Here is a 25,307-nt window from a genome sequence, read left to right as displayed (position 1 = left end):
AACAGCTGCCTGCTGCAGCCAGCTACGACACTATAAAAGCAGTGACAGTGAATCCACTGTAAAACTCTGTAAAGCCGAGGGGAGCTGCAGATTTGGGTGATAATTCTCTGTAGGTTCATCACTACGCATGACCCCTCTCACATTGTTTTGGCATTGTCATTTAAGACATTGTTATTACAAAAAATATAGATTATAGCCACTTTAAAAGTTTTCCTGAAGCAATATAAGTAGATTTTTTTGGCCACTTGTGGGCCATGCAACAAGCTGTAAACACAACACTGACACATTATCACCTTATAAAGTTGTTGTGGTTAACGCATTAGTGAATAGTTGCCATTTATACATCGAGCAGACACAAAGAAACATTAGCATTCATCTGGATTCATGTTTGTTTCCACCTGATGAATGTAAATCCAATATTCACCCTTCTTTCCAATGACTTATTGTTAATCTGAAAATAATGAATAGTGCAGCTTTAATTTACTGTACCCAAAGAGACATTTCATCACGTTTTGACAACGTACTACTTTACATTTTCTGCTCACCTTTATTTTTGGAGACACACACGCTGTTTTTCTTGGCTTTTTTATAAAACAAAATTGAAAGTAAAACTTTTCAAAAACAACAGAAAAAAGTTTATTCAACATTTATGATGTGTGAGTTGAGAAGAAATAATAAAAAAAAATTAATGTCCAGGCATTGCATACATCATCATTCTACAGAAAACTTCTTCACAAGACTTCACAAGATTTTCCGAGGTGGTAATAAACTTTGACATTTAGAAAAAAAGGAATCGGGGCAGGGAAGTGTGTGGGGTGACGGGGGAGGGACGAAGCATGTTTTTCCTCAAAGACTTTGAGCTATGTGGTTCAGGTTTAGATTCAGGAAGTGAAAATTTGGATGGCTGCTGGTGTGGGTATGTGTGTGTGTGTGTGTGTGCGTGTGTGCAGAGGACACTCAGGGGATTCAGTTTGTGTGTGTGTGTGTGGGTGTACGGTCTGATCGGTGCTGACAGGGAAATATGAGGGGCATGGAGATGTAGGGGTGGTGGGGAGGCGGGGGGAGATGAGTGAGACACATAAGAGAAGAGGAAAACGATGAGGAAATCAGACAGGATATGTGTCTAATGTCTACACTTTTTCCATTTGAAAACATGAATGTTTGGCTCCAATTAAAAAAGACTATGTTCGCTGCAGTAAAGTGCTGAGGAGAAACCAATGCGGTCTGTCCACAAAAACTACTTATAAACAAGAGTGGGAGTGCTGAAACCCACTGCTAGAAATACACGCTGTTTGTATTGTAGCAGGAAATATTACAGAAAGCAGCAGCAGCACCATCTGAAAGAATGGAAGGAGTTTAATTTCCAAAAAGAGATAAAATGCTAACTGCTCTCTGAGCTGTGCTAAATGCTCATGTTAGCATGCTACTATATGCTCACAATTACAGGGTTAATGCCTTAGTTCAAAATTTAGGCTAAGCATGCTAACATTTGGTTATTAGCAACTGAGATTTGAGCTCTGTGAGGATACATGCTTTATGTGTAAAGTAGCACTGTGATAAAGGCAATAATGTTTTACGTAATTGGTCTGCTAGCTGTGTGACATTGAACAAGTTTAAAGTCTACAGCCAAGCTAGCAGCTCTCCGAGGCTGTACTGCACAGTGATGCTAAATGCTAAATGTGAGCGTACGAACATGCTCACAGTGACAATGCTAACATGGTGATGTTTATCATGTATAACGGTTATGATGTCTACCTTAGCTTAGCATTTTAGCGTTCTAACCTTCGCTAGCACCGAACACAAAGTGCAGCTGAGACTGATGTGACATAAACCATTTGGTCATAAACCACAGAATTGGACAAATAAAATTTTTTACCACATTTTGGCGCTAAAGTCAAGGGATCACAAATGTTATTACTATTAGGTACCAATTTTCATCCAATGCAGAAATATTTCACTTTACCATTGTATGTAAATTTCCATAAATACACTACTTTCCTCTTGTTTTGCTACACCTTGATTTTAAAGAACGATATTATGCGGAATAAAAAAAGAATCCTAACAATACTCCTTTTTTTAATACAAAATCCAATAACCTTGAATATGTTAGGACCTCCCCAAAACTATTTCATGATTGCCTCTGAATTATATTAATGGTATGATAACGAACAATTATCAAATGATTTACGTATAGGCATGAAAGTGATGTTGTGGTGTCATCAAACAAATAAAGTCAGAAAAGAAAGACAAAGCTATATTAAGAGCTGTACGTTTCTATAACTTGCACATACTTTTCAAAAGTAAAGCCAAGTATACTATACATAAAAATACCTTACAATCAAATTTCACCTTAGAAAAAAGCACAAATTCACATCCATGTTATTTAAAATGTTCCACTTTCTTTGCCAGCTCCTAACTTGATATGCACATATGTAAAATGAGTGTGAAGTATATACAAAGTATCTGAAAGGGCTTTCAGCAATTTCACACTCAAACAGCACGCTGAATTGTAAAGAGCATAAAAATCAGTATAAACAAGAATTGTTTGATTCATTAGATTTCACACACACTTGGACGCTGTATTGTATAAAATATCAATGACAACTCATGTAGGCTTTTATAGTGTCGAGATCTGACGCTCGCAGATGTGCACTCAGCTTCTTGAGGCAACCGGTGATATAAAAGTGAAAGGTGCATGCACAGCTTTACTGTCAGTCTTATAAAGACAGTGTAAGCACAATTTATGACATGATACGAAGGCTAAAGATGAACGTCCAAGTATTTTTCTTTTTTTTTTTTTATGAAGCCCTTTATCTACAGAACAGCTTCCATCACATCTGTTCTCCCGGCAGACATTCACTGAGGCCTTTTGTCCTCTTTGGGTCTTGGTTGTAATCCAAAGTCTATGTTTTGCGTTCCAAAACAGCACCACTGTCCGGAGAAAATTTCCACAACAACTTCCGCAAATGTCAGGTCTCTCTTTCAAATTAACGTCTTTGGAAAGAGGCTGTAGCAGGATGTGATGCTCTCAACTGCTTATGACTGTTTTACCATGTAGAAAAAAAAAGTCTCATCCATACAAAAACAAGTTCTGCTGTAGTCAGATGAGTTTATGTCCTTTTAAAAAAAAGTCTCCAACAAGGATCAGATGAGCGCTGAGCTTCAGTTGACTTTAAAGATGCTAAAGACGTGGGGCGAGGCGGAGGGACTGCCCACAGTGTGGAGTCTGAAGGACGAGCCTGTGATGGCCTGCAGCTCCGTGCCTCTGTCCAGTCGCAGAAGGCCGGACACCTGGCAGGACTTCACGAAGTGGAAAGAGTGCGGTCCGGCAGAGGGTGTTGTCGCGTAGCCCTCTATGCACTGCAGCTTCTGAGGCCTCTGGCCATTGGTCACCACATCCAGCTTCACATACGGAGTCTGCTGCTCATTGAACAACACCTGAGGAGACAAAGAGAGGAGAAAGAGACAATCATCCCAAAACCTGATTTCCATGTTACAGAGAGAGAAAAGTTATGAAGAGATTTCAACTGTACGATGTAGAACTTGTTTCAGCCCAAACATAAAACTAACCAGACTATCATGGGATTTCCAAGGCCCTGATATCAGAATTTTTTCTTTTTCTTTTTTCCTTCTTGGCTAGATTTTCTCCAGGCCGCTGTCAACTTGACAAGACAGAGGTCTGGCAACATGAAATTGCCCGAAACCTGATATTCACCCCTCCCAATAAACATGACACGCACCACTACACTATGTTTTTATAAAGCTGCTTCGTCACAAGACTCTAGTTGATTCACTCGAGTTGCAAATATGACAGAGCTGTCAGGTTTTTTCATCACTTCACCTCAGGAAGTACAGAAGACAAATTTAAGAACAGAATCTTTCTTCCCTATTTTTCTAACCCTGTTTAACTTTTTAGGTCAGAGCCCACTTGTTTTACACCTAATTTGCATCTATTTACATTTGTAAATGTAATAAGCTTATAAATGAAGAACTGTAAGTCTAAAATGCATTTATGAGACCTCATTTGAAGGGTAACATAGTCTAGTTTCTGAAAATATGCTTGTTTTGCATGTGACTACAACCCAACCTAAACTACATCAGCTCATACTTGGTATTTTTTCAGTATTTTTCTGTCCTCGCCTGTAAAAAAAAACTCATCTGTGAAGCTTCAAGGCTTCTAAACCTAATAGTTTAGTTTAATAGGCCTTTATAGTTCATTTTTTTCACTGGCAGCCATAAACCACTTTAAAAGGAAAACTGGGAGAAATGTTCTTCAACTCTTTAATATGAAATAATAGAAAACATGCTGAAGCATTTTGATGGAACCATTCAAAACAGAGCTGATCTCTGTCTGTGTCATACAGCTCAGGCAGCAGGCTCTCAGCTGTTTTTACACCTCTCAAATCTTATTGGTCTTCGCTCAGAAGTGCCCACCCCCTGCTCCTTTTGCTCTGATTGGTCGGTGGAGACGTCTATCTACAAGCTAGAGTCATTCAGAAAATCTGTAAAAAAAAAAAAAAAAAAAAAACAGCTTTTTTTTTTTTTATTTTTTTAAACAGGCTTTTTCCGACCGAAAAGAACGCGTCATTACGTCATACGCTCGTCTTACACTTGTGTTATGCTCTTAGCTTGTCCTACACTTGCTGCCCCCCCCCCCCCCCCCCCACAAGTGAAATATCACTGGATATTTACCATGGATGTGTGATCTTTACAAGAGGCCTCCATTTTGTGGCCAGAAAGCTAGCAAACAATAGCAGAGCCGCTAACACAGCCGCAGATGCACCGCACGGGGGCAGAGAGAGGAGAAGTGAGGGAAGAGCAGCGGATACAAATCGCTCGGTAGTCTCCTTTGGACTTCTCATGAAGATATCCACAACCTGGAATACTTTTATGAGGAACCCTTTTGATTTTCGTGATCTGTGGACCGTTACGGACTAAAGGATTATAAACAATGGAGGGAATGGAGGGAGAATTGGAGTTCTACACGTCCAAACGGTAGGCAGTCACAATCTCCAATACACACACAATGCTGGTAGATAGATAATTTATGTGCTTATCGTTAGCGCAAAATGAACTGAATATCTGAATTTTAGAGACTCTAACCGATCTAAGGAGGTACAGCCTGTCTGTATTTACAAACCTTTAAGCTTTGACTCCATCAGAACTCCTTCAGAACCTCCTAATGGGCCCATACATGGGCTAGCAGTCTGTATGAGGTTAAAAACCTAATCTGACACCTGAGTTTCAGTACCAATACCAATACCAACTTTTTTCATAACTTTTTTTTTTTTTTTAATAACTAGTGTAAAATGCGCAAAACTATGATTTTAATCAGGAAAGTATTTAAGAAACTTTTGGCTGAGACTCAATTTATTTGTTTGATATCTAGCATTAATTAGATATATTAACTTCTTTTTGTAAATTAAAATGGGATAGGATAGCAGTCTGGACACTGAGCTACTTTGACTGTCAGCTGCCAAAACAACAACTGCTATAGAGAATTAACTAAATGTTATAGATACTGTGTGATGACATCAATTTCCTAAATAAATATATGGTTTTACACAATTTAAAATTGCATTAATTATTTTTGGCCACTGGGGGGCAGTGGAACAAGATGGGAAGTTTGACACATTGGTAACCAACAGTTGCTCCTTTTAACATCCAGCAGACATGAGGGAATATTAGCTTTTATTTACAGTCTTGTTTGTGCCTGTGATGAATGCAAGTCTAATATTCACTCCCCCTTTTAGCTTTGTTTTTGGTCTCCACCAACTCCTAAGGGGCTGTATGAGGCTCTTATGCTGCTCAAAGCTCCATAATGTTCACTATTTAGTTGCTAACTTTGTTGGTCATTTGCTGCTGGGTAGGTAGTGTACAGTGTCTTTATCATTTATTTCACTAAAAACAGCTGAACATGAAACTGATGAGAACCTTGCGAGTGAACCAAAACATGAAAGTTGCATGGCAGAAAACCAAAACAATAAGCTGAGGGACTATTAATGGTCTGTAAAGCTGTGACCTGCAGTCAATTGACTCTTTCCTGTGGGTTTGTCACTAAAATGTACTCCTTTCACATTAGACATGGTCATTTAAGTCATTGTTAATACAAAAATGTTGATTTGTTCAGCTTTTAAGTGGAAATCAGGGCAGAAAGTAGAATATGCAGATGAAAAAAAATCATGATGGTGTAGTTTGTAGTCTGACACTTTGTTGACAAACTACAACTCCCAGCAAAACCTCACCTGGCAGAACAGGAAGTAGACGCCCGCTTTCTCCACCGTGAAGGTGCCTTGCTCCTTGTTATATCTCACCGCTTTACTCATATTCAATGTCCTCTCTTCCCAGCCCTTTATCACACCACCTACTCCCACTGACACACACACACACACACACACACACACACACACACACACACATATATCCAAGGTTATTAATCTCATCGAGGAGAGATTCACAGATTATCCTCTATCCTTCATTTTTATGAGTCTTACCTTGCTGAGAGGAGACTTTGGTTACTGGTGGAAAGTAAAAGAGACATTGAAAGAGAAAGAAAAAGGGAAAGTCAATTAAGATTTTATGAGTGCAATCGTATAGGGGTATATGATTGAAACCACTTCAACAGATGCTACATGAGACGGCTATAAGGGATCTGCCAAGCCACTTACTCTCAAAATGAGACGCCGCTTTCTTTCCATTTCCATTCCTCCCTCGAAACGTCCCCCCTTCGGAAGGCAGAGAAAGACAGAATATGAGTTTGAATGGCAAAGAAAATAATGTCTGTGGTTTTTTTGATAAAACAATCATTCCCGTCTGTATCTGTCTAATAACATGGTGTGTTAATTTGCGGCCATTTAGGTTCAACCTGGCTCCTTTTAACGCGGTAAGCAGATGGGCAAAGGATTTCCTTTCACGTGCTTCAATATATTTCCTCAAACTGTTATTTTCAGTCAGAAGCGTGTGCCTCTTTAATTTTTTTTTTTTTTTTTTTTTTCCCTGTCGGGACTAATCTTAGTGCCAGCTGGTCTAAGTCATGAAGAAAATACCGAATACAGAGAAGAGGAGAGAGATGGAGTGAGGGAGGGTGGAGAGCTGTGTGTGTGTGTGTGTGTGTGTGTGTGTGTGTGTGTGTGTGTGGGGAGGGGGGGGACAGAAAAAGACAGGGGGATGGACAAGGGTAAAGTGAATGAGAAAGCATTAAATGTAGCCTGAGAGACAAAAGCTGAAGCACTAGAAGGCTAAATAAGAGAAATGAAGTGCCGGAAAAAGAGAGTCAAAAAGGTCCTTGGCTTCTCTGTGACCTAAAAGGGTTGATTAAGAACAGAGTGAAGCAACAGCTATTGGCCCCTGCTCGGATAAATACAATAAATAAAACACAACACTAAAAGGCCGGAGCTGAAGAACGTCCGCTCTTGTTACTCGCTAAAGGTTTATTTTAGCCTTTGCAATCTGGCCTATGGGGAGTGATTTCAAGCACAGATACAACTTGAATACTGTATGTATGAACTGTGAAACACATACTTTATGTTTTGACCGGGCCCCCGCCATCATACAGGAATATTAAGTCCCTGCTAAAATAACTCACAGGTGGGTGACCCTGTAGATTTAGGATTTGCTATGGGCAAGCGTAAAGCCCTCAGGCTAGCCAGATTTTCCCGACTTAAGCTGTCAGTCATAAGGAGAGAACATAACAGCAGTGTCCTGCTGAAACGCTGCACCGCGGTGGTCAACTTTCCACAAACTGGAAAAAGCTGTTTGGGCCTTTTTTTTTTCTATTGATAGCCATGAATTTCTGAACGCTATTTAATGCGTTTTGGAGGATAAAATCAGATATCAGTTACCCAAGTAAAAGGCCAATACCTGCAGGACATCAGTATAGATATTTTGGCGAGACATGCTGTTCTCTAAAGGAATCCTTTTGTCAAATTTGGATATTCGTGCCTCGACTGCAATCCAGCACAAAAGAGTCTTGAGGGTTCACTCTTGGACAAAATGTGAACAATCAAGCCATCCCGTGACGGTGACGCAAGCAGAGGCTATAAATACAGCAATGATAGGTCATCAAATATCACCGCTTTCACAACAAATCATAGCTGTGTCAGTCGTGCGCTCAGGGGAGAGGGGGGGAGAGAAAAAAATCAATTTCATTGCCCAAAAGCGTGCAACAAGGCCTCGCTCCCGCGCCAGCTGGTTTTCTGGGCTCCGAGGCCACTCTGGTCAGACCTGTAATTTCTGGAACAGTCATCCAGCTGCCTACTTTTTCCTGTGTCAACTTTTAGCAGCGGGTAGTGCCTGCGGGCCCGCTAGACCTGACCATAGTGGCATGTGGGCCAAGACTGGCCAGCATTTGTGTTAAATGTTCTTCCCAAAAAAACAAACAGAGCGCAGTTGGTAAGCATATTGTGTCTGTGGTGATTTGGACAGCTAAAAAGCACAAGACTGCGATGTATATTGGTGGTGTTGAAGTCAAGAAACTGCAATACCATCTCTCTTCACTCTCTGCCCCACCAGCAGCTCTCTCTTCTCCAGAATGAGCTGAACAATGGCCTTCCTCTGTGTATTGACCTGTTGAAAGAGACAGAGAGAGAAAAAACACACTATTAACAAATGTCCAATAAGTTTATTATGACTTTTTACTGGCACAGATCCCACGCGGCCTCTTCTAGCCAGCCAGCCACAGAAACACAGAAACAGGCTCATCTTTTCCAGTATCCTGCCCCTGCTGCCATGCTAGCTTTAGAATAGGTCTACCACTTCCTCAAGAGACTGGTTGCGACACCTAATGCATGTTTTTAGTGCTTTGCATTCCTCACATGTCTTTACTCCCCTTTTTCAGAAAGAAATCTGTTTTGTCAAGCCAGCAAAGTTTTAAATCCTTGGCTGGGGGCCCACTGAATGACCGAAGGAGCCCTATATGAAGTAAGAGGAGAAGTGGCTCGGGGAAGAGTGTGTTTTAAATTTACTGCTACTGTGGAAATGGAGGCAGCGAGTTGCTCTTCACTCTCCAGACGTTCACTCACTGGCTCTCGTCAGGAGTTGGCGAACAGTCAAATGGACAGAACGGGGCCCCTTGGGAAAGGCTCCAGCATCAACACTCCACGTGTCCAGTTTTGGGGGTGTTTGTATGTGTGTATGTGTGTGTGTGTGTGTGTGTGTGTGTGTGAGTGTGAGTGTGAGGGGAAGAAAATATGCGCGTGTGGAGGTCTGTCAGCATGATACACAGCCAACCTGTCCCCCTGATCTCAAATCCAGTGCAACCTGGTTTTGTAAATAGTCTGAACTTGAAACCAGAAGAATTTCCATCAGCTCCTTTTGGCTGCTTTTAGAAATAATTTGCCTTGTGATGCAACCTCGTGCCGCAGTCTTAACATTTGCTGCAAGTGCAAGAACTCGAAAAAGAAAAACTGCACTTTGCACAAGACTGTGCAGGATTTCAGACCCATTCCTGCACATTTAACTTGGCACTGAAAGGGTACTTGCTTCCTGACCTGTGCATGAGAAGAGGCTATGCATTGTTGCAGATGATTTACACTTGCCACACTCTATCATCCAGCCTGTTTCACGCCTCAAGCCTCAGTGCAGTCAGTTGGGTATGAAGTGCTTACATGCCAAATAGTTGAGGCTTTCCAGTAAATTGAGATAAAACTGGAGCACAACTGGCACCAGAGTAATTAAACATGGCGTGGGGGGTTGAGGGGGAGAAAGAGGGGGGTGGGCGCAAAAAATAAGCAGCAACTCCGCACAATTTGACTGCGCTGTTATTGGTAAGCAATAAAAGTGCCAAGTAGAGAAACGGTGCAATAGAATAGAGTACGTGTAAAGGGGGGGGAGTGAAAGGGGGTGAAATGTGGACTTGCATTTTTCCACATTACCCCCCGCGAAGATTCCCGTAACCGCAGCCACACAAGAAGTTGCATAACAAACACTTGATGGTCTTTAAAAGTTGGTGGCGAGTAAATATTATTGTTGGTAGAAATATGCATGCTATTCAAAGAGGGAGAAGGGGAGGGGGTGTTTTGCAGGCTTGATTGTTGTTGTTTTTTTAAGTATGTAGGATACAAACCTGCTCCAGTCGGTCCTGCAAGATCTTAAAGGACTGAGACAGGTCCCGCGTCTGCCGCCATGTCCACGCCGTAAACAGCGCGCTGCATGCGGCCAGAGACAGAGCCACCAGGGCCAGAGAAGCCCAGACGACCCGCAGCTTGCGCACTCGCCTCCTCTGCAGAATCCGATGCATGTTGCTGCAGACTGCACTGCTACTCACCGCCGCAGACCATCCGAAATCCGCACTTCAACTCCATTCCAGCAGAGCATGAAATCCCTCCAAATGCATTTCTGTCCAAATGTCCATTTTGGTAGGAAAGACGCGCGAGTGGACAGCCCGTAACTAAACACCCGCTGCTTTCAGACAGAGAGAGAGAGAGGGGGGGGGGGTCTTTCTGTGTTAATTTTCGGTTAATCTGACAGATGAAAGGGGTTTTTAAAGCGACAAAACATCCGATCCTTCCTCCACGCGGATCAAAGCCACCATCCTCCGTGTGTGCAGGCCGTCTCCAAACACAAGAAAACTGTGCAACTTGCGCACATCAACTGTTGCATCCTTCTCCTTGTGATTCGTTGACTCAGCTCTCTTGTCTTCCCTTTAACCAGCGTGCTGGGGGGTCACTCTATTAGAGAGACTGCTGGCTGCTGCTGAGCACACACAGGAGCGTGAATTTACACACACACGCACACACACACACACACACACACACTAACAGACACATACCAATACACATACACACACACATACACAGACTTGGAGGTGAACTTTCTGTGCGCGCGCAGCGAGCTCTGATGTTGTGACACCGGCTGGCATCCAGAGTATTAAAAAAAAAAAAAAAAAAAAAAAACCCAACGAGGTGGGCGCAAGGAAAAGAGTCTAGGCGCACCGGAGCTTCCTCTGCTTCTCAAATCACTTTCATTAACTTGCATGCCCTGAAAATATGTGCCATTCACGCGTGTAACAGTTCCGTTTGTAACCACACGGTGGCTGTAGTGTATAGGTAAAGGTGTCGGCTGGGAATGTGGCGCTTCAATCCACTGTGCCGTCAACAGGTGAGCCACAGACCAGAGTGGAGAACCTCTCCAGTGAGACGGGGACATTAACCTGAGAAATGAATCAAAAATGTTTTGCTTAAGGAGCAAAACTTAATAATGTTCACAGTCAAACCTCAAGTTCTAACAGGAAGAGTATTTAGGCTTTGGATTTAGCATTTAGAAGTGTTGCGCTTTTGATCCTTTAACGCAGAGCAGTATCTCTAGTTTTACAGGAGGTAAAAGTTCATAATATTTCATAAGAATTGAGCAGAATTTGAAAAATGTCCCCTTTGATTCAACTGTGACGCTTGTCGGGTCCCCCAGCTGGTGCAATATCTCTGAAGGTTAAGTAATATCAATCCACTACTACATTTACAACTTAATAAAGAAGCAGGGCATGACAGAAATTTTTCATGGACCCTGGTGGACCCCCAAAAAACGATTAACCAGACCTGACACAAATCAAACAAGAGTTAAAAATTAAATTGAGTTTTAAAAAGAAAAGTTATAACTAGAACGACTCATCTTTCTCTTCCATCTTATTTCAGTGGAGGTAATTAATGATGACTTGTGGATTTTCAGAAATAACAGTTATGTTATATCAGCAAAATACAAAACATGTATCCTTGAGAAACATTTGAAAAGCCAATTTTTTGCAAGAATTTGAAACCATGATTGTTCATATCCATGTTCGGTTGGCTAGCACTCTTCTTCTGTGTTGCCTTTCTTGGCTCGCTGCTGCGTTTTATTGGCGTGATAACACCATCTACTGTTGATCAGTGAAACAGCCTGAAAACATCAGCAGAAATGTGTATTGCATCTTCCATCTTTGTGTAAATGTACAAAACAGTGACAAAAACAGGGACCCACTCCTGAAAACTTTTCTCCATTACACTACGAGTGGTCACAAACTGTTCAGGGTACCTTTAAGTCATGTGAAGATGTGACTTATCAACTAAAAATCATCCTGAATCCACATTTGAAATTGAAATCCATATTTCTTTGCTTGTAATTTGTCACACTGTGATGCACCTCTGTGGACAGTTAATTTTTAATCTATTCCTCCTTTGGTTCAGTAGTAGCTACATATATTTCTCATTTTATTTTACTATGTATGAATATTTTATTTTACAGGAACAAAAGTTTTATCTTGAGTCTTCATTGGGATTAAAGGGACAGTTGGTGTTAGTGCGCCCCCTAGAGGTCAAATGCAACTGCGCACTGCCTATAGTTTTACATTAGGTAAATGTAATTTATTATATATATTTTTTATTTTCATATTATCCTTTATTTTTTTAAGTTCAAGTTGTAATTATTCCAAACATGAATAATTTTAGATTCACACTTTAAACCTATAAGCTCATTACTCCTGGTAAATGATTATTATTGATCATGGATAAATTCACTCAGAGAAAAGAAGTGAGCTGGACACAGTTACATATTCACACAACACATCACTTTATTTGACTGCATTCTGACAGGTTTTATTATTCTGATCAGTGTCACCTACTGAACAGAGCAGTCAAGTAAACATTAAAACACACTCTTGGTTTTCAAGATTGAACAGGCGACAACAGGAAGCCTAAAATACTTTTATGAAACCAACTTTTGAATTTCATGCAGGTTCTAGGCTAGACGTAATATGGCTTTTGGTATTTTCTTAAGCGTCAAGATTTCTGGCAGCGCAAATGACACTTAAAACTCTAAAAGCTACTTTTTGTGGCCACTTGGGTGAAATAATGGCATCAAACATTTCACTGATGTCATGTGAAAACCCAATGAATCCATTTTTTTCCTGCTTTAACTTCAATGGAGGGATGTCGTGCTCCTATGTGGGTGGAGGGAACTTATTTGATCCCATGAAGGCCTTTAAAAAAAAAAAAAAAAAAAAAAAAAAAAAAAAGTGCATAAAATCAAAAATGCACTGGGTTCCTGAAAAGTTTTGGATTCACTCAGTTTTCACCCAACCGTGACCATCTTCATTTTTAACCATTTCAGAGACCACGTAAGACACATCAACACATTAAAACACACTAACATATGAAAGCGTATGGTCCACTGGGAAACACACACGTAGCCTCTTCCTGACAACTAATTAGCACCAAAGTCGAGGAAATGAACCCGATACATCAACATGGTTGTTTTGTCTATTCATACTGACCGTTACACTGTGTGTTACTACACACGCCGCACACCGAAACCTGAATGAACATTTCAAACATTTAAAGGTCTTTTCTTGTCATGTCAGGCAAAGTTGTTTTGATTTATTGCAAAGAACCTCAGTGGATTTGACAGGAATCAGGGTTGAACTTTGATTTGATTTTGAAACAGTCTGAGGAATCCATGTTGGAAACAGCATTACAAGTTGTATAATTTGTAGCTCTGGATCTGGCATTCTGATGGGAAGTTGCAGACAAGGGAGGATATAAATATCTTTTCATGTTCCCTTGGACTCTATATTGATTTTTGGGTCATGCACTCTGTAATAGCGTGGATGACGACGCATTAAATGTACTTTTCCACATGGATGAATTCTTTAGATTTTGCACACGGAAGGAAAATACTGTATTTTACAACACAGTGCCCCAGAGATGGAAAAAAAAAAAAAACAATTGCACATTCTTTACTGAATTATTCTGTAAACAAAGTATGAAAAGAAATGCAAACTGCACAGGAGGGTCAGTGGTTCTTGCTTGTTTAGATTGAGAGAAAAACAAACTAAATATAAATCACAACTCAGACTGTTTTCATTAAATGGCTGGAAATGATACAAAAGCCCTCTTATTTAAAATGAGACTGGATATAAAACAGAAGTGCAGACCAGAGTTGTGCCACTTTCATTTTAGCTGGACAGGTTCAAAGACAAAAACTGAGTCCAAGTCCAAGATTTTCTTTTATTTTTCAAATTCCACCAGATGGATCGTTTTTGTTCGATTCTAAGCTTCATCCATTTCTCTGAAACCAGCCCCAAGAGTTTGCTGTTTGGCAGCACAGAAGAAGGTTTTAGGTTGAGTCCAACTGATTCCTTAAGTGCACAATTTCATGACCAGAACCCTCTGTATGTACATAGCTTAAAAAGGAAGAAAACAGTGCAAATACCAACATTGTGCTTCACAACAGCTTTACAGTGCTCCTCATCTGGAAGACGAGGGGAGAAGTGACTGACTCTTTGGTTGCTGTTGTCATAGTTAATCATGAATTTAAAGGGATAGGACACCCAAAAGTTGCTTTTTTTGAAACACACACCAATGTTTTTACGATGCATAAGATTTTTCTGGATCTTTGTGCAAAAACTTATTTCACTTCCAAGTGATGAAGACTTTCTCTAAAAATCCTACGACTATGACACCCCCCCCCCCCCCCCACACACACACACCTGTTACACCTGTCATCTGCTGTCTCATCATTTTTTCACCTTTTAGGCCAAGAGGTAAATTATCAGATCCATTTAACACCAAAATCAAAAGCCATGACATATCACAAGGGAAAACACAAAACATGGATTTCAGTGCCTTGGTTATGTACTTTTAATATGTATTGCAAAGGTCCCGTTCCAATACTTAAAACTACCTCATTGACTATTTAAATAATAAGCTAATTAACTGTTTGCTAAACCCCTCCTCCAAACAGTGACTGTCCAATCACAGCTTAGCAGTCGTTACCAGGCGAAGCAGGCCTGTCAAGCTTTGGATTTCTCCACATGCTGAAGTGTTGTTTGCCAATATTTAGTGAAAGTGATTCTCTGTGTATAAAAAAGTTGGTGTTTCTTTTTGTTTTTAGCCTTTTAAAAGCCAAACACACAAGAGCAACCACGGACGAGAACGGAAAAAGCTGTGGGGTGATAAAATTTAAATTTTTTGAGTATCTCAACATCTAATGTTAACTAAATACAGCTGATAATATCTGCCATTGCTGTAATTTCAACCACCCAAATTGGCAGTTGTTGGCTAGAAATAAAAATCCTGCTTTTGTTTCCTTCTGTGTGAAATAATAGACCCATTGTTTGAAAAATGACCTGAAACTTCAGGAGTTAAATCTGACACTGTCATCACGGTACACAGCATGTGTGCTGTGCTGGAAACATGGCAGCTTGGCTGACGTAGAAACAGTAACTAAGGGGGGGCGGAGCTTAGCAAACAGTCAATTTTTTTCCAGAAATCTATATGATGATTGTGATCGTCAAGTATTGGAACGGGGCCACTGAGTGGTGCTCTGTCCCTGCACTGTGTGGGTTGACCTCATGGTTGCAAAGGTCAGGAGGTCATGAGCCCAGTTGGATGGTTAGGGTTGGGCCAGGTGCTCCAGTGCCTCTCCCTCACAGCGCATACAGTGGTAGCCCATTTTAGTGGTGATGTTGAAGCAGCCCTGGCTGTGGTAAAAGTCCAGAGATGATTTGTTCCAGTCCAGAACGGTGAAATTGAGCTGGTTGCAGCCGGCAGCCAGGCCCAGCTTCAGGACAACAAAGTTAAATGAAAAGACAGATATGAGTACAGCTGTTCTGACATTAGGGATGGTAATTTTCACCAATGTGTGCAAGCTCCAGGACATGTGCATTATTTAGCATTTTCAAATGTGCAAATGAAGAAGACCTTCTTTGTATAAAGAGTGAAAAGGCCCAAGGTTCAATGTCCGCACAAAATTTCCATTTCTTAACCGTCACAAATCAAATAGTTGATGTTTTACTCACCTGCGCTACCTTGCTCATCAGTGCTTTGCCAATGCCTTTCCCTGAAAGACAGATACCATGTCAACACTTGAGGTTTCCTGCACAGACTGTACAGATATGCTTCACTGACTTTTTGGTCATTATAACAAATTATATTCACTACATTACAACAATGACATGTCTATTTTTGAGACAGTGTGCTGTACCTCTGAAATCTGGCATCACGTACAAGTCCTCCATATAAATGGCTTTCCCCGACCAAGAGCTGTAGGAATAGAAGTAAAGTGCATAGCCTATCTTCATATGACCTGAAAGCAAACAGTGAAAAAAATGAGGTCAACGCACTCTCTTTAATATTTTGTTATGTGCTCATAACTGCATATCTGTTTGGATTTTTATGAATTGATCTCAGTAGCCAGTATATTGCAGATGTGATGTTACACAATCAGTCCTGATTTATTATCCAGTGTTTTGCTGTAATTGCTAAACATGTCCACACAGAGATTTATTGGGCACAGATTTTTAAAAACGCAGCCTGGCTGGTTTGGACAAATTACAGATTTGGGTGTGATACAACATCTGAGGAAACAATGCAGCCAGTATATATTGACTGAAGGTGGATTATCACTTTAATTTCTAGGTTGGTCAGTTTGATGATTTTATATTTAGAAATATTTTATGATTTTTTGCCTTATTTGCAAATGAATAGTTAATGCTGATAATCAAGCTAATAAGGCTAATGTGTTAGCTAACAGGAGCAGCATTAATTTCATGTTTGTACTACCTGACGAATGCAAGTTCAAAATTTTCTTTTTAGCTGTGTCACTCTACTACCAACTCCTGAGGGAAAAATGAGGCTCTTTAGTTGCTACATGTGGCACTATGTTAGCTAGTTGGCACTTGGTTCAGGGTTAGGGTTAGTCGGTGTATCCAAGATTTATTTTTTTTTGCTGTTGCTGAGAACAGCAGCTGGATACTTCAAGAAACAACACTGATAAGAGCAATGAGAATGAACCAGAACATTTAAGGAGCTGGTTGTAAAATAAAAACAATGAGCCTAAAGATGCTAAAATACTCCACAGAGCTGAGTGGAATTGAAGAGCTGGATGATAATTCTCCTATTGACAAAAAGTTTGTCATTCTATGTCTATAGTATATGTTGTAAGTCAAACATATACACAGGAAGCCACTCCTCAGTATGGAGTCAGATATCTGAGGCCAGTGGATTGCGGACAGTGGTGACTGTATGGAAAAAGGCCTGTGTCATGGAAGAAAAAGGCCCGGCTGGGCAGCAGAGCGTATGTTAATGTCCTCATTACTGTATTCTGGGGAAAGGCAGTGTGTTAGCCTTGTTATGTAAGTGGTGTGTAAGGAGAGAGGCCACATCAGCAGTATGCTGTTACATTAGGTAACAAAGAACCTACATAAATGGGCTGATAAACCTGCTCTAAAGCCTATTTTGCACAATTCACCTTAATAAAAGGGTCAATGGCAGTCAGAAGAGTTGATCAAATAATTCAATCAGCTTATTAATTACTTATTTCTATAAGTCCGTCCTGAAAATGTGGTAATTTGTTACTGATGGATGTAATTTTGCTAACTTTCTCTACAAACATGCTGTGGTTAATTAGGTACGAGTACAATTTGAAAGGGGTTGCTTGATGACCCCACAGAGATCTGTCACCTGAGTCTGCAGTTCTTTTTCGGTTTCTTGTCTCTCAGCTCATTGTTTTGGTTTTATGGTCCGCAAAGTGACTGTTTTCAGACACAGGCACCTGGATTCAGCGAAAAAACAGCCCCGATAAACTCACTCCCTGCCCAGCACCAAACAGCAGGCAAAGGTAGCTGATAGCTGGTGACCATAAAGCTCAATGTTTTTCTCAGGAGTTGGTCGAGACCAAAACAAAGCTACAGGACAGGAGAATGAATAATGGACTTCAAATGGCCAGAAAAATGAGACTCCAAATGAATGCTAATGTTGCTCTGTGTCTGCTGGATGTGTCATAAGCAACCATTAGCTAACAGGTTTGCATATCAGCTTTATGAGGTGACACTTTGTCAGTGTTGTCAAGTTAATGCAGCTTTAAATTTAGCATAGTGTGTATAGCTTTCTACATCGGAGCTAGAGCTGGCCGAGAGGAAGCACATGAAGACAGACAGACGCCTCTACTGGATCAATATGCAGCAACAAGAGCTTTGTGAGTGCGGAAAATCTCAGAGATAATGAAGTAAAATTGACTTTTGGACTCAGTGCAATTGATTGGCTTTGAAACACTTAAGATCCCCCTGCAAAAGCTGTCTAGAGATTTTTATGGCCTTTTTGGGACTCAAATGTTTCCCAGTAACTGGCCAGTTTTTTTTTTTGTTTTGGTGAGGGCTGGAAAAATGTGCCAGAGACCATTGTGTAAGTCATACTGGCATACAAACATCATTTTTGGTTGAACCATTTCTGTAAAAAGTACCAGGATATTCCAAGTTTCTCTGCTCTTGGTTTCTTAATTACAATCCTTTCAATACAAAAACAAAAAACGAATGTTATTTCTTCCTTGCTGTAGCACACAGTTATTCTGGTAGACTTTGGGTTAAGGAATCTGGTTAGGAGAAGATGGAATAACAGTATTTAAATCTAGTTTAAACAGTTTAAATCTATAAATAATGTTAACTTGATTTATAATGTGCATTTAAAGGGTGCAAACATCAGTAAATGACGTTTTAAAATGCCTTATCTGAAAGCTTTTGTCTAAGATTTTGATTTGGAAAAACTGAAATTAAAGGGTTAATCCACACTGAATTGCACAATGCAGCAAAAATACTGCTGCGCTGCAATTTCTAAGGTGACAAATTGACGCATGTTGCACTTCTGGCCATAGTCCAGAGGTCACAACAGGTGCTTTCCTTTAGAGAGGTGATGAATACACCTACTGCTACACCACTGATCAGAGAGCAGCCAGAGCTACAGTGTGTGTAAAGAAGCACAAGAGTAGTTTTCTACCACGTGCGGTTTTAAGACAGTTTCAGAAGGATTATTTATTATTCATTATATACTTCATGTGGTTTTGTAATAATGTTAGTTTGTGTATGGAAATATAGATCTGCAGAACTCCATCACTCACACATATACACAGCTTCTCGCTAGTGTCGGACATTTGCTAAGTGTTGAAAGGAAACTGTGCTACTGATGGCTCTCCCTCACCGTCTTTGGTTTTGTGCTGTTCTGGCACCTCAGCAATGATCCCATGGAAGAACGGGTTCTTGGAGAAACCATCCTGCTCCAAGACTGCATAGAAAAAAAACAAGAAACACCTATAATTAATAGACTGGTTATACACTGCCCGAAATTAAGGTCACATGTCTCGTGGTCTTTTCACAAAAAGGGGGTGGCCTCTTTTCAGCGGCCCCAGGCTGTAGCTAAATTTGAGATCACATTCTGAAAACCGACACATTTCTTTAGGCTGAATCCAATATTTTTCCACCACGATTCAGTATTTTTTTTACTTCATGAAGAGGGTTTTGAAATTGCAATTAGACCTTCAAGTTAATAAAAGACTAAATTTAACGTCCTAATAATTTCTTGTAAGTTTCCTGAAGGTTTCTTGAACAACAACAATGCAACCTTGTGCTAATAATAAGGAAAAGAGAGACACATATCTGAGTCAGATATTTTAGTTATGGTATAGTTTTGGTTAGTTGTGTTGAGTTTTTAATAAATTGATGATTTTAAGGAATTAACATGAAAGACCTGCTCCATTTGGAGGAACACCTATCTATAGAAAATCCAAAATAATAAAAAAACCTATTAAAATACTTTCTTTTATGAAGCAAGTGGAGTCATGTCATTTAATTTCCTAATTCCACACTTAAATGCATATACTTTCAAATGTCTAGGCCTACATAATACTGTTTTTATTACTATACTATACTGGGAATCAGTGCACAAGCAATAAATATAGGCTGCTTGTGGGATACCCACCTGTTTCACCAGTGTCTTATCGTCCCAGTCAGAATGTTGCTGGGTTTTTGTAAAGCCACATAAAAAAACACTAATGATAGTTACTACTGCAAAATCTTAAACAGTCTCACCACAAGATCCATCTAGTAGCTTTTGATTGTATCATGATCTCAATTGACTGTCATGGAATTGGTCATACTGGCAAAAAGAAAAAAGAAAAGTGCATCAGGTCACTGAATGTTCATTGTAGAACCCGAAAATCTCACCACAAGGTCCATTTAGTAGCTGTTCTGGACTAAATGGACTTCATGGTGAGATTGTTCTGTCAATACTGTTTCCAAGGCTAGGAATAGATTTCCCATCTGTCCAGGCCTCCATTAAAGTTCATCTTGTCTTTATGAAGGTCAAATAAATTTAAATGGAAGGTCAAGGCAGAGGACTGCACATTTAACTCCTCATACAGTAGCCTACCTCTCTGCGTGATTTTCACCTGGTCCGCCACTTTCTCATATTCAGCCAGTTCCTGCAGGGGGGGGGGGGAGGGTGGAGGGTGGTGGGGGGGATAACATCAGTTGTCATCATTATTTATTCCTATTCCTGACATAGCCCAGTTCCATAGCCAGCCGTAAACATGTGAGTTAGTGCCAGTTTATTGGCTCTACATCCTAAACACATGGCTTTAAGTGGCACTTCTGGCAGCTGCATGCACATCAGCTGCATGCACGCTCCAATAAAGACTAGCTTTCCTAATCATATCTCAACAATCTAATAAAAACAACATCGTCTATATGAAGTGATCTGCTGACGTAAGCATTCGAGTCATAGCTGATAAATGTCTTCCGTGTCATGTACAGCTGCACACACGTGTCTCCTGACCATGATCATCCGCGCGATGTCCTTGCAGTCCTCCACGTTGGCGGCACGGATAGAGAAGTCCATGTCGGCTCGGATGTGGTGAGGTGGTGCTCACGGTGCTGTGGTGCTCCGCTCTGATACCGTTAACGGATATAAATAGTACTAATAGGACCGCAGCTGCCCGGTAGCTTGTAGACCAGCACACACGCAGCCTCCCATAACCGGCTGGAAACTGAGCTGAGAGCGCCCTCCTCCAGGAAGAAGGTGACCGGGGGAATCAGCTCCCCATGTGGCCCGAAAGGTGCATTAAAGGATTATAAAACATCCTCCATTAAGGGTTTGTAAATCACAACTGATGGCTAACAAATCATTTACCAACCCATTACAAGATCTCTTTGGCTGGTGTTTATCCTCCAAGTGCAGGGGCCAGACTAATCTTCTAGGGGGCTCCAGTGGCTAAAATTAGTTGTGACTCCCCATTCTTGTAGCACCATTACATATTCCTTTTAGCTGATACTATTAAATTAAAGATTTGTTAAATAAGTATTAAAATGTGTTGTTTGTAGGACTCATGCTTATGCAAATAAGTGAAGTGAGTGTCACTTTTGATCTGATTCAAACTGGTTTATGTGTAGCGGTGGCTTATTCATAATTTGCCTTCATATTTACATTTACATTTACTCATTTGGCAGATTTTTCCAAAGTGACTTACTAGTGAAGGACAACACTAAAGCTTCAGCACAGTAGGAGACCTTGAAGTACAGTACTACATCTGCTCAATAAGGTGACGTGCAAGGAGATCAGGTGAAGACATGTATCGTAAGTCCTAGTTAGGCATGTTAGAAGAGGAGGTGTTCTTGGAAGAGATTATGGGGTTTGAAGATAGAGAGGGACATGAAAGCATTTGATAGCTTGATAGCTAACCACCCACCAATGACGCTAATGCCTTGTGTACAGGGATGGGATGATGCCAGATGACATTCCTTGGAGGAACACATTGAGCATCAAGTGGAACTCAATGAGCAGCCGGGTCACATGAGCCCTGTAAGGTTGATCAAAGAGCAGACATACCCTGCTGCATTCTGGACCATCTGTAAGGATTTCAATGTGCATGAAGGGAGGGCATTGCAGTATAGTCGAGGCAAGAGATAACCATGGCCGTATTTTTCTTATTTTTTATAGTGCTGTATAGTGTGTAATATGATCATTTCCTTTTTTTGTACGTACATAACTCTATACACAGGGCGTCCTTATGGTGCAGTCTAACCCTACATAGTTTATTTTCTTGGCTTGTTCATGTCATTTTTGGCCTAATTTATAGATGAACCTCACAATTTACCCCATCACTCTTTTATTATGGTCTGCATCTAGACCTCCTGATGAAACTCCATTGCCACTAGTTGAATGGAGACAAGCCTTTTATTTCATGTATTGTAAATAGATCTCTATTTTCTGCAGTAGTCTCTGGCTCCAGTTTATTTTGGGTCATGTGTGCATGGAGTACACTGTGTAAAAGGGCATAATAAACAAATACATCAAATTAGATTGAGCTAATTGTCACACATCTTTATTAATTGACTCATCAACAATATTTGCAGATGTCCTACAAACGTTGGCTGATGGCTAACCAGAGAGTGACAAAGCCTTTATTAATCATGTAAATGACAGTTATAACTACAGAGTTGATGGTTTATTAGAAGTGAGAAAGTCATGCGCATGAAACTATATTAATTACTTTATAGCATTTAAAGCTGTTGAGTTGATGGCTTGTTTAGTTGAGGTTTTCTCCAGTTCTTCAGAAAAGTATGTGGTCATGCAGGAAGCACATATTTAGCATCCAGAGAGATTTTTCACAACCTGACTATTTATATAACACTTTTCTAAACTGTGTTACAAAGTGCTGGACAGTAAAACAAACAAACTAAACAGTAAACATGCTAAAAAAAACAGGATTAAAATAATAGGTAGACATATTTGTTGAAGGCTTTTAAAACCTTTGAATTATTAATAAATATCTTGTATCTTGCCATGTCTTCGTTAAGTTTAGCGATGCCCTCTTGACCTTTCGTACAGGGCCTCCGTCAGGTCAAAGTTCCCCCTGACTTGATACGTAGTACATACTTATAATGGGAGGTATTGGTCAGATTTCTATGAAATATGCTGTGGATGTTCATGATCCCCAGAGGATCAATCCAGATGTTATGTTGACTCTTGCATCAAAATCGAATGGGCAGACATTCACTGAGCACATCTGTGCTTCTAAGAGGAGACCATAAGCACATTCATACCTAAATAAATGAACCTTTTTGATTGAAATGATCCTAATTTCTTTCACTCAAGATAAACGTTTTTTCAACGTCATTTTCATAGAATTATCAGTATGGTGTGCGCATCAGCCACCAGCCATTGTGGGTGTAATAATTATTGCAACCTCTAGGGGGAGCCTTAGCAAAGTTTTAGACCTTTGGTCTTGTTATGTCTGAGCTGTTCGAAGTGCGGCTGATTAGCCTCCTTTAGATCAGTTTATGGGTGTGTGGGTGATCATTATGGGCAATGTGCACTTCCTGCACTAGTTAGGGTTAGATTATTTGCTTCTCATTAGTCTAGTGTTATTATTGTCGCATGTTTTTCAGTTAATAAAAAGTATAAATACTATTCCTATCTCTGTGATAAAATCTATTTAACACTGAAAGTTACTATTTCTAAACACAAGCTTATTTGTATCAATAATGAAGCTGCTATATACCACTGGCGTCTGTGTGTATGTATGGGTTACAGTTTATGGGTGGATGACCGTTTCATCACACTGGAAAATATTTATGCAGTTTTACAGTCAGAAATTGTAAAACCTAGAAACGGCTGAATTTCACAGAAGGTGTCAGATACCAGAGAGGTTATATTTAGTTCAAATAATCGGTGATGACGCACACTGTGGATATGGCATCAAACCGTGAAGTTCAGCACCAGAAATAAATATGATCTCATGAATTTACACAGTTTCACACAGACATGACAGCAAGTCCCCATCAGCTGGAGCGCCAAGTTAGAGGAACTGAGAACGCCTTGAAAAGAGAAATAATGAATATGACCTCATGAATGAACGAATGAATCAACCAGAACTATCTGTAGATACACATACATCTGAAGTGAGTTCATATAAAGATGTAACACTGCTTAAGCTAACAGTATCTCTTATTATTATCCTCTTTTCAAATGAATTCCCCTGATTCAAGCATCCAGTTCAAGTGAGGTGATCGTATATCAAAATACCTCATGTTCTACTTCACTCTTTGAAACCAGCTGCTAAATTATGTACTTCATCAGGCACGTCTGTAAACTAAGACCCCACCCGCAGCCTGAGGGCAAAGGTACCATATATGACGCCTGTAGGAGAAAGAGAAATATAGCTTAAGGAGGCAACAATATTATCCTCGGTGTAGGAAGGGACTTCATTTACTGCTTATGTAAACTTTTGAGGTCCTGGTGCTTGAGCAATTCTCTATTATTCTACTTTCTGCTTCTATTCAGCTACGTTTCATAAGAAAATATAACTGCAGATCATATTATCTACAAACAAAATAATGATTAATTGTTATTGATTAAACAACCAACACCAAAAACTGGACTTTTACTTTTGATACATTAAGTGTATGTTTCTGATAATTCTTTTGTATTCAAGTAAAAGGAATGAATATGTCTGCATTGTGGTATTTCTGCTCTTACCTAAGAAAAGTATCTGATTATTTCCACTGCTGAATATCCCATTACTCTGGAACATTGCTCATATAAGCATTTTGATGCTCAATGATTTCTGCCACTTGCACATTAAAATTTAGTTTAGGCGTAGAGGGTGAACGACTGAGGAAGCAAGCAATGTCCAAATATTATAAATAAAAGCAGGACTTATAAACCAGTCTCCAGCAGAAATGTTGATATTTTCTAAAACATAAACATATGTATGAATTGCTTCATGATTTTCTATCTTACCTTTGACTTTAGAAAGAAAAAGTTCTATTACAAGTAAGTCCTGCATCCTTAATTTAACTTCCGAATTTACTTTAAGTGTCTAAAGTAAAATTACTTCTAAGGCATCAGTTAGAATATATTACTAATCATTGATAGTAATGATTCATATTTTTATTTATGTAGTGCAATTTATGCAGTTCAAAGTTACATTACAAGAAAAACAGAAAGACTGAGGAAAGTGTTGGATGATCAATACTGGGGCATTACAGTGTAAACAACTTTTTCTTTAAGATATTGGTTAAAAACAGCACTACAACCATCCTACACCAAAACCCTTAATATTTTTTTAATATTGAATACCCGTGTAATCTTAGCTGTATCTCTTGACAAAACCACAAATTTAAGTTTATCTTTTCTGTGTGATCCTCTTGGTTAAATGAGCAGTGTAATGATTCTCTGAGAAACCAGACTACACACAAACTGAAGCTGGGTAAGTCATGTGTGAAGTCTGGTTTGAATAATAATTGATGAGTGAATCAGCAGACAAATATCTCAGAGAGGGTCACTGTCAGTTCTCACATGAAGGTTTTTAACCCACAGTCTGCTGGATGTGCTTCTAACCTCGCTGACTTTGTGTTGAATCTATACACAAGTGGCAGTAGAAATAGGAGTGTGCGTTTGCTTGAGGCTAAAAATAAAATTTGTGAGAGATTTGTCACAGTACATGGCATTCTGCAGAGTAGAGGGTGGGGAGGAAATGAGCAGGGAAAGGGGGATTTTGCTCGGCAGCTT

At 40.0% G+C, this 25,307-nt stretch overlaps 2 protein-coding genes across 2 annotated transcripts; both read right to left on the bottom strand.

Annotated features, from left to right (window-relative positions):
* Nucleotides 1-576: 576 nt before the first annotated feature.
* On the bottom strand, nucleotides 577-10,694 carry tnfsf12 (TNF superfamily member 12). Its single transcript, XM_022764215.1, has 6 exons — nucleotides 10,064-10,694; nucleotides 8,484-8,565; nucleotides 6,669-6,725; nucleotides 6,495-6,518; nucleotides 6,246-6,373; nucleotides 577-3,438 (listed from the first exon to the last, which is right to left on the bottom strand). Exons 1-6 carry the CDS (start codon nucleotides 10,235-10,237, stop codon nucleotides 3,163-3,165), a joined length of 741 nt encoding a protein of 246 aa, XP_022619936.1. The 5' UTR covers nucleotides 10,238-10,694; the 3' UTR covers nucleotides 577-3,162.
* Nucleotides 10,695-13,959: 3,265 nt separating this feature from the next.
* LOC111235580 (diamine acetyltransferase 2-like) lies at nucleotides 13,960-20,794 on the bottom strand. The gene is made up of 6 exons (XM_022764073.1): nucleotides 20,571-20,794; nucleotides 20,166-20,217; nucleotides 18,939-19,022; nucleotides 15,952-16,053; nucleotides 15,767-15,807; nucleotides 13,960-15,528 (listed from the first exon to the last, which is right to left on the bottom strand). The coding sequence occupies exons 1-6, from the start codon at nucleotides 20,631-20,633 to the stop codon at nucleotides 15,361-15,363; spliced, it is 510 nt and encodes a 169-aa protein (XP_022619794.1). The 5' UTR covers nucleotides 20,634-20,794; the 3' UTR covers nucleotides 13,960-15,360.
* Between the last annotated feature and the right edge of the window lie 4,513 nt (nucleotides 20,795-25,307).

The sequence above is a fragment of the Seriola dumerili genome, unplaced genomic scaffold, assembly GCF_002260705.1.
Source record: "Seriola dumerili isolate Sdu_G_001 unplaced genomic scaffold, Sdu_1.0 BDQW01000531.1, whole genome shotgun sequence".
Classification (NCBI taxonomy): domain Eukaryota; kingdom Metazoa; phylum Chordata; class Actinopteri; order Carangiformes; family Carangidae; genus Seriola; species Seriola dumerili.
This window is presented reverse-complemented; position numbering and strand designations above follow the sequence as displayed.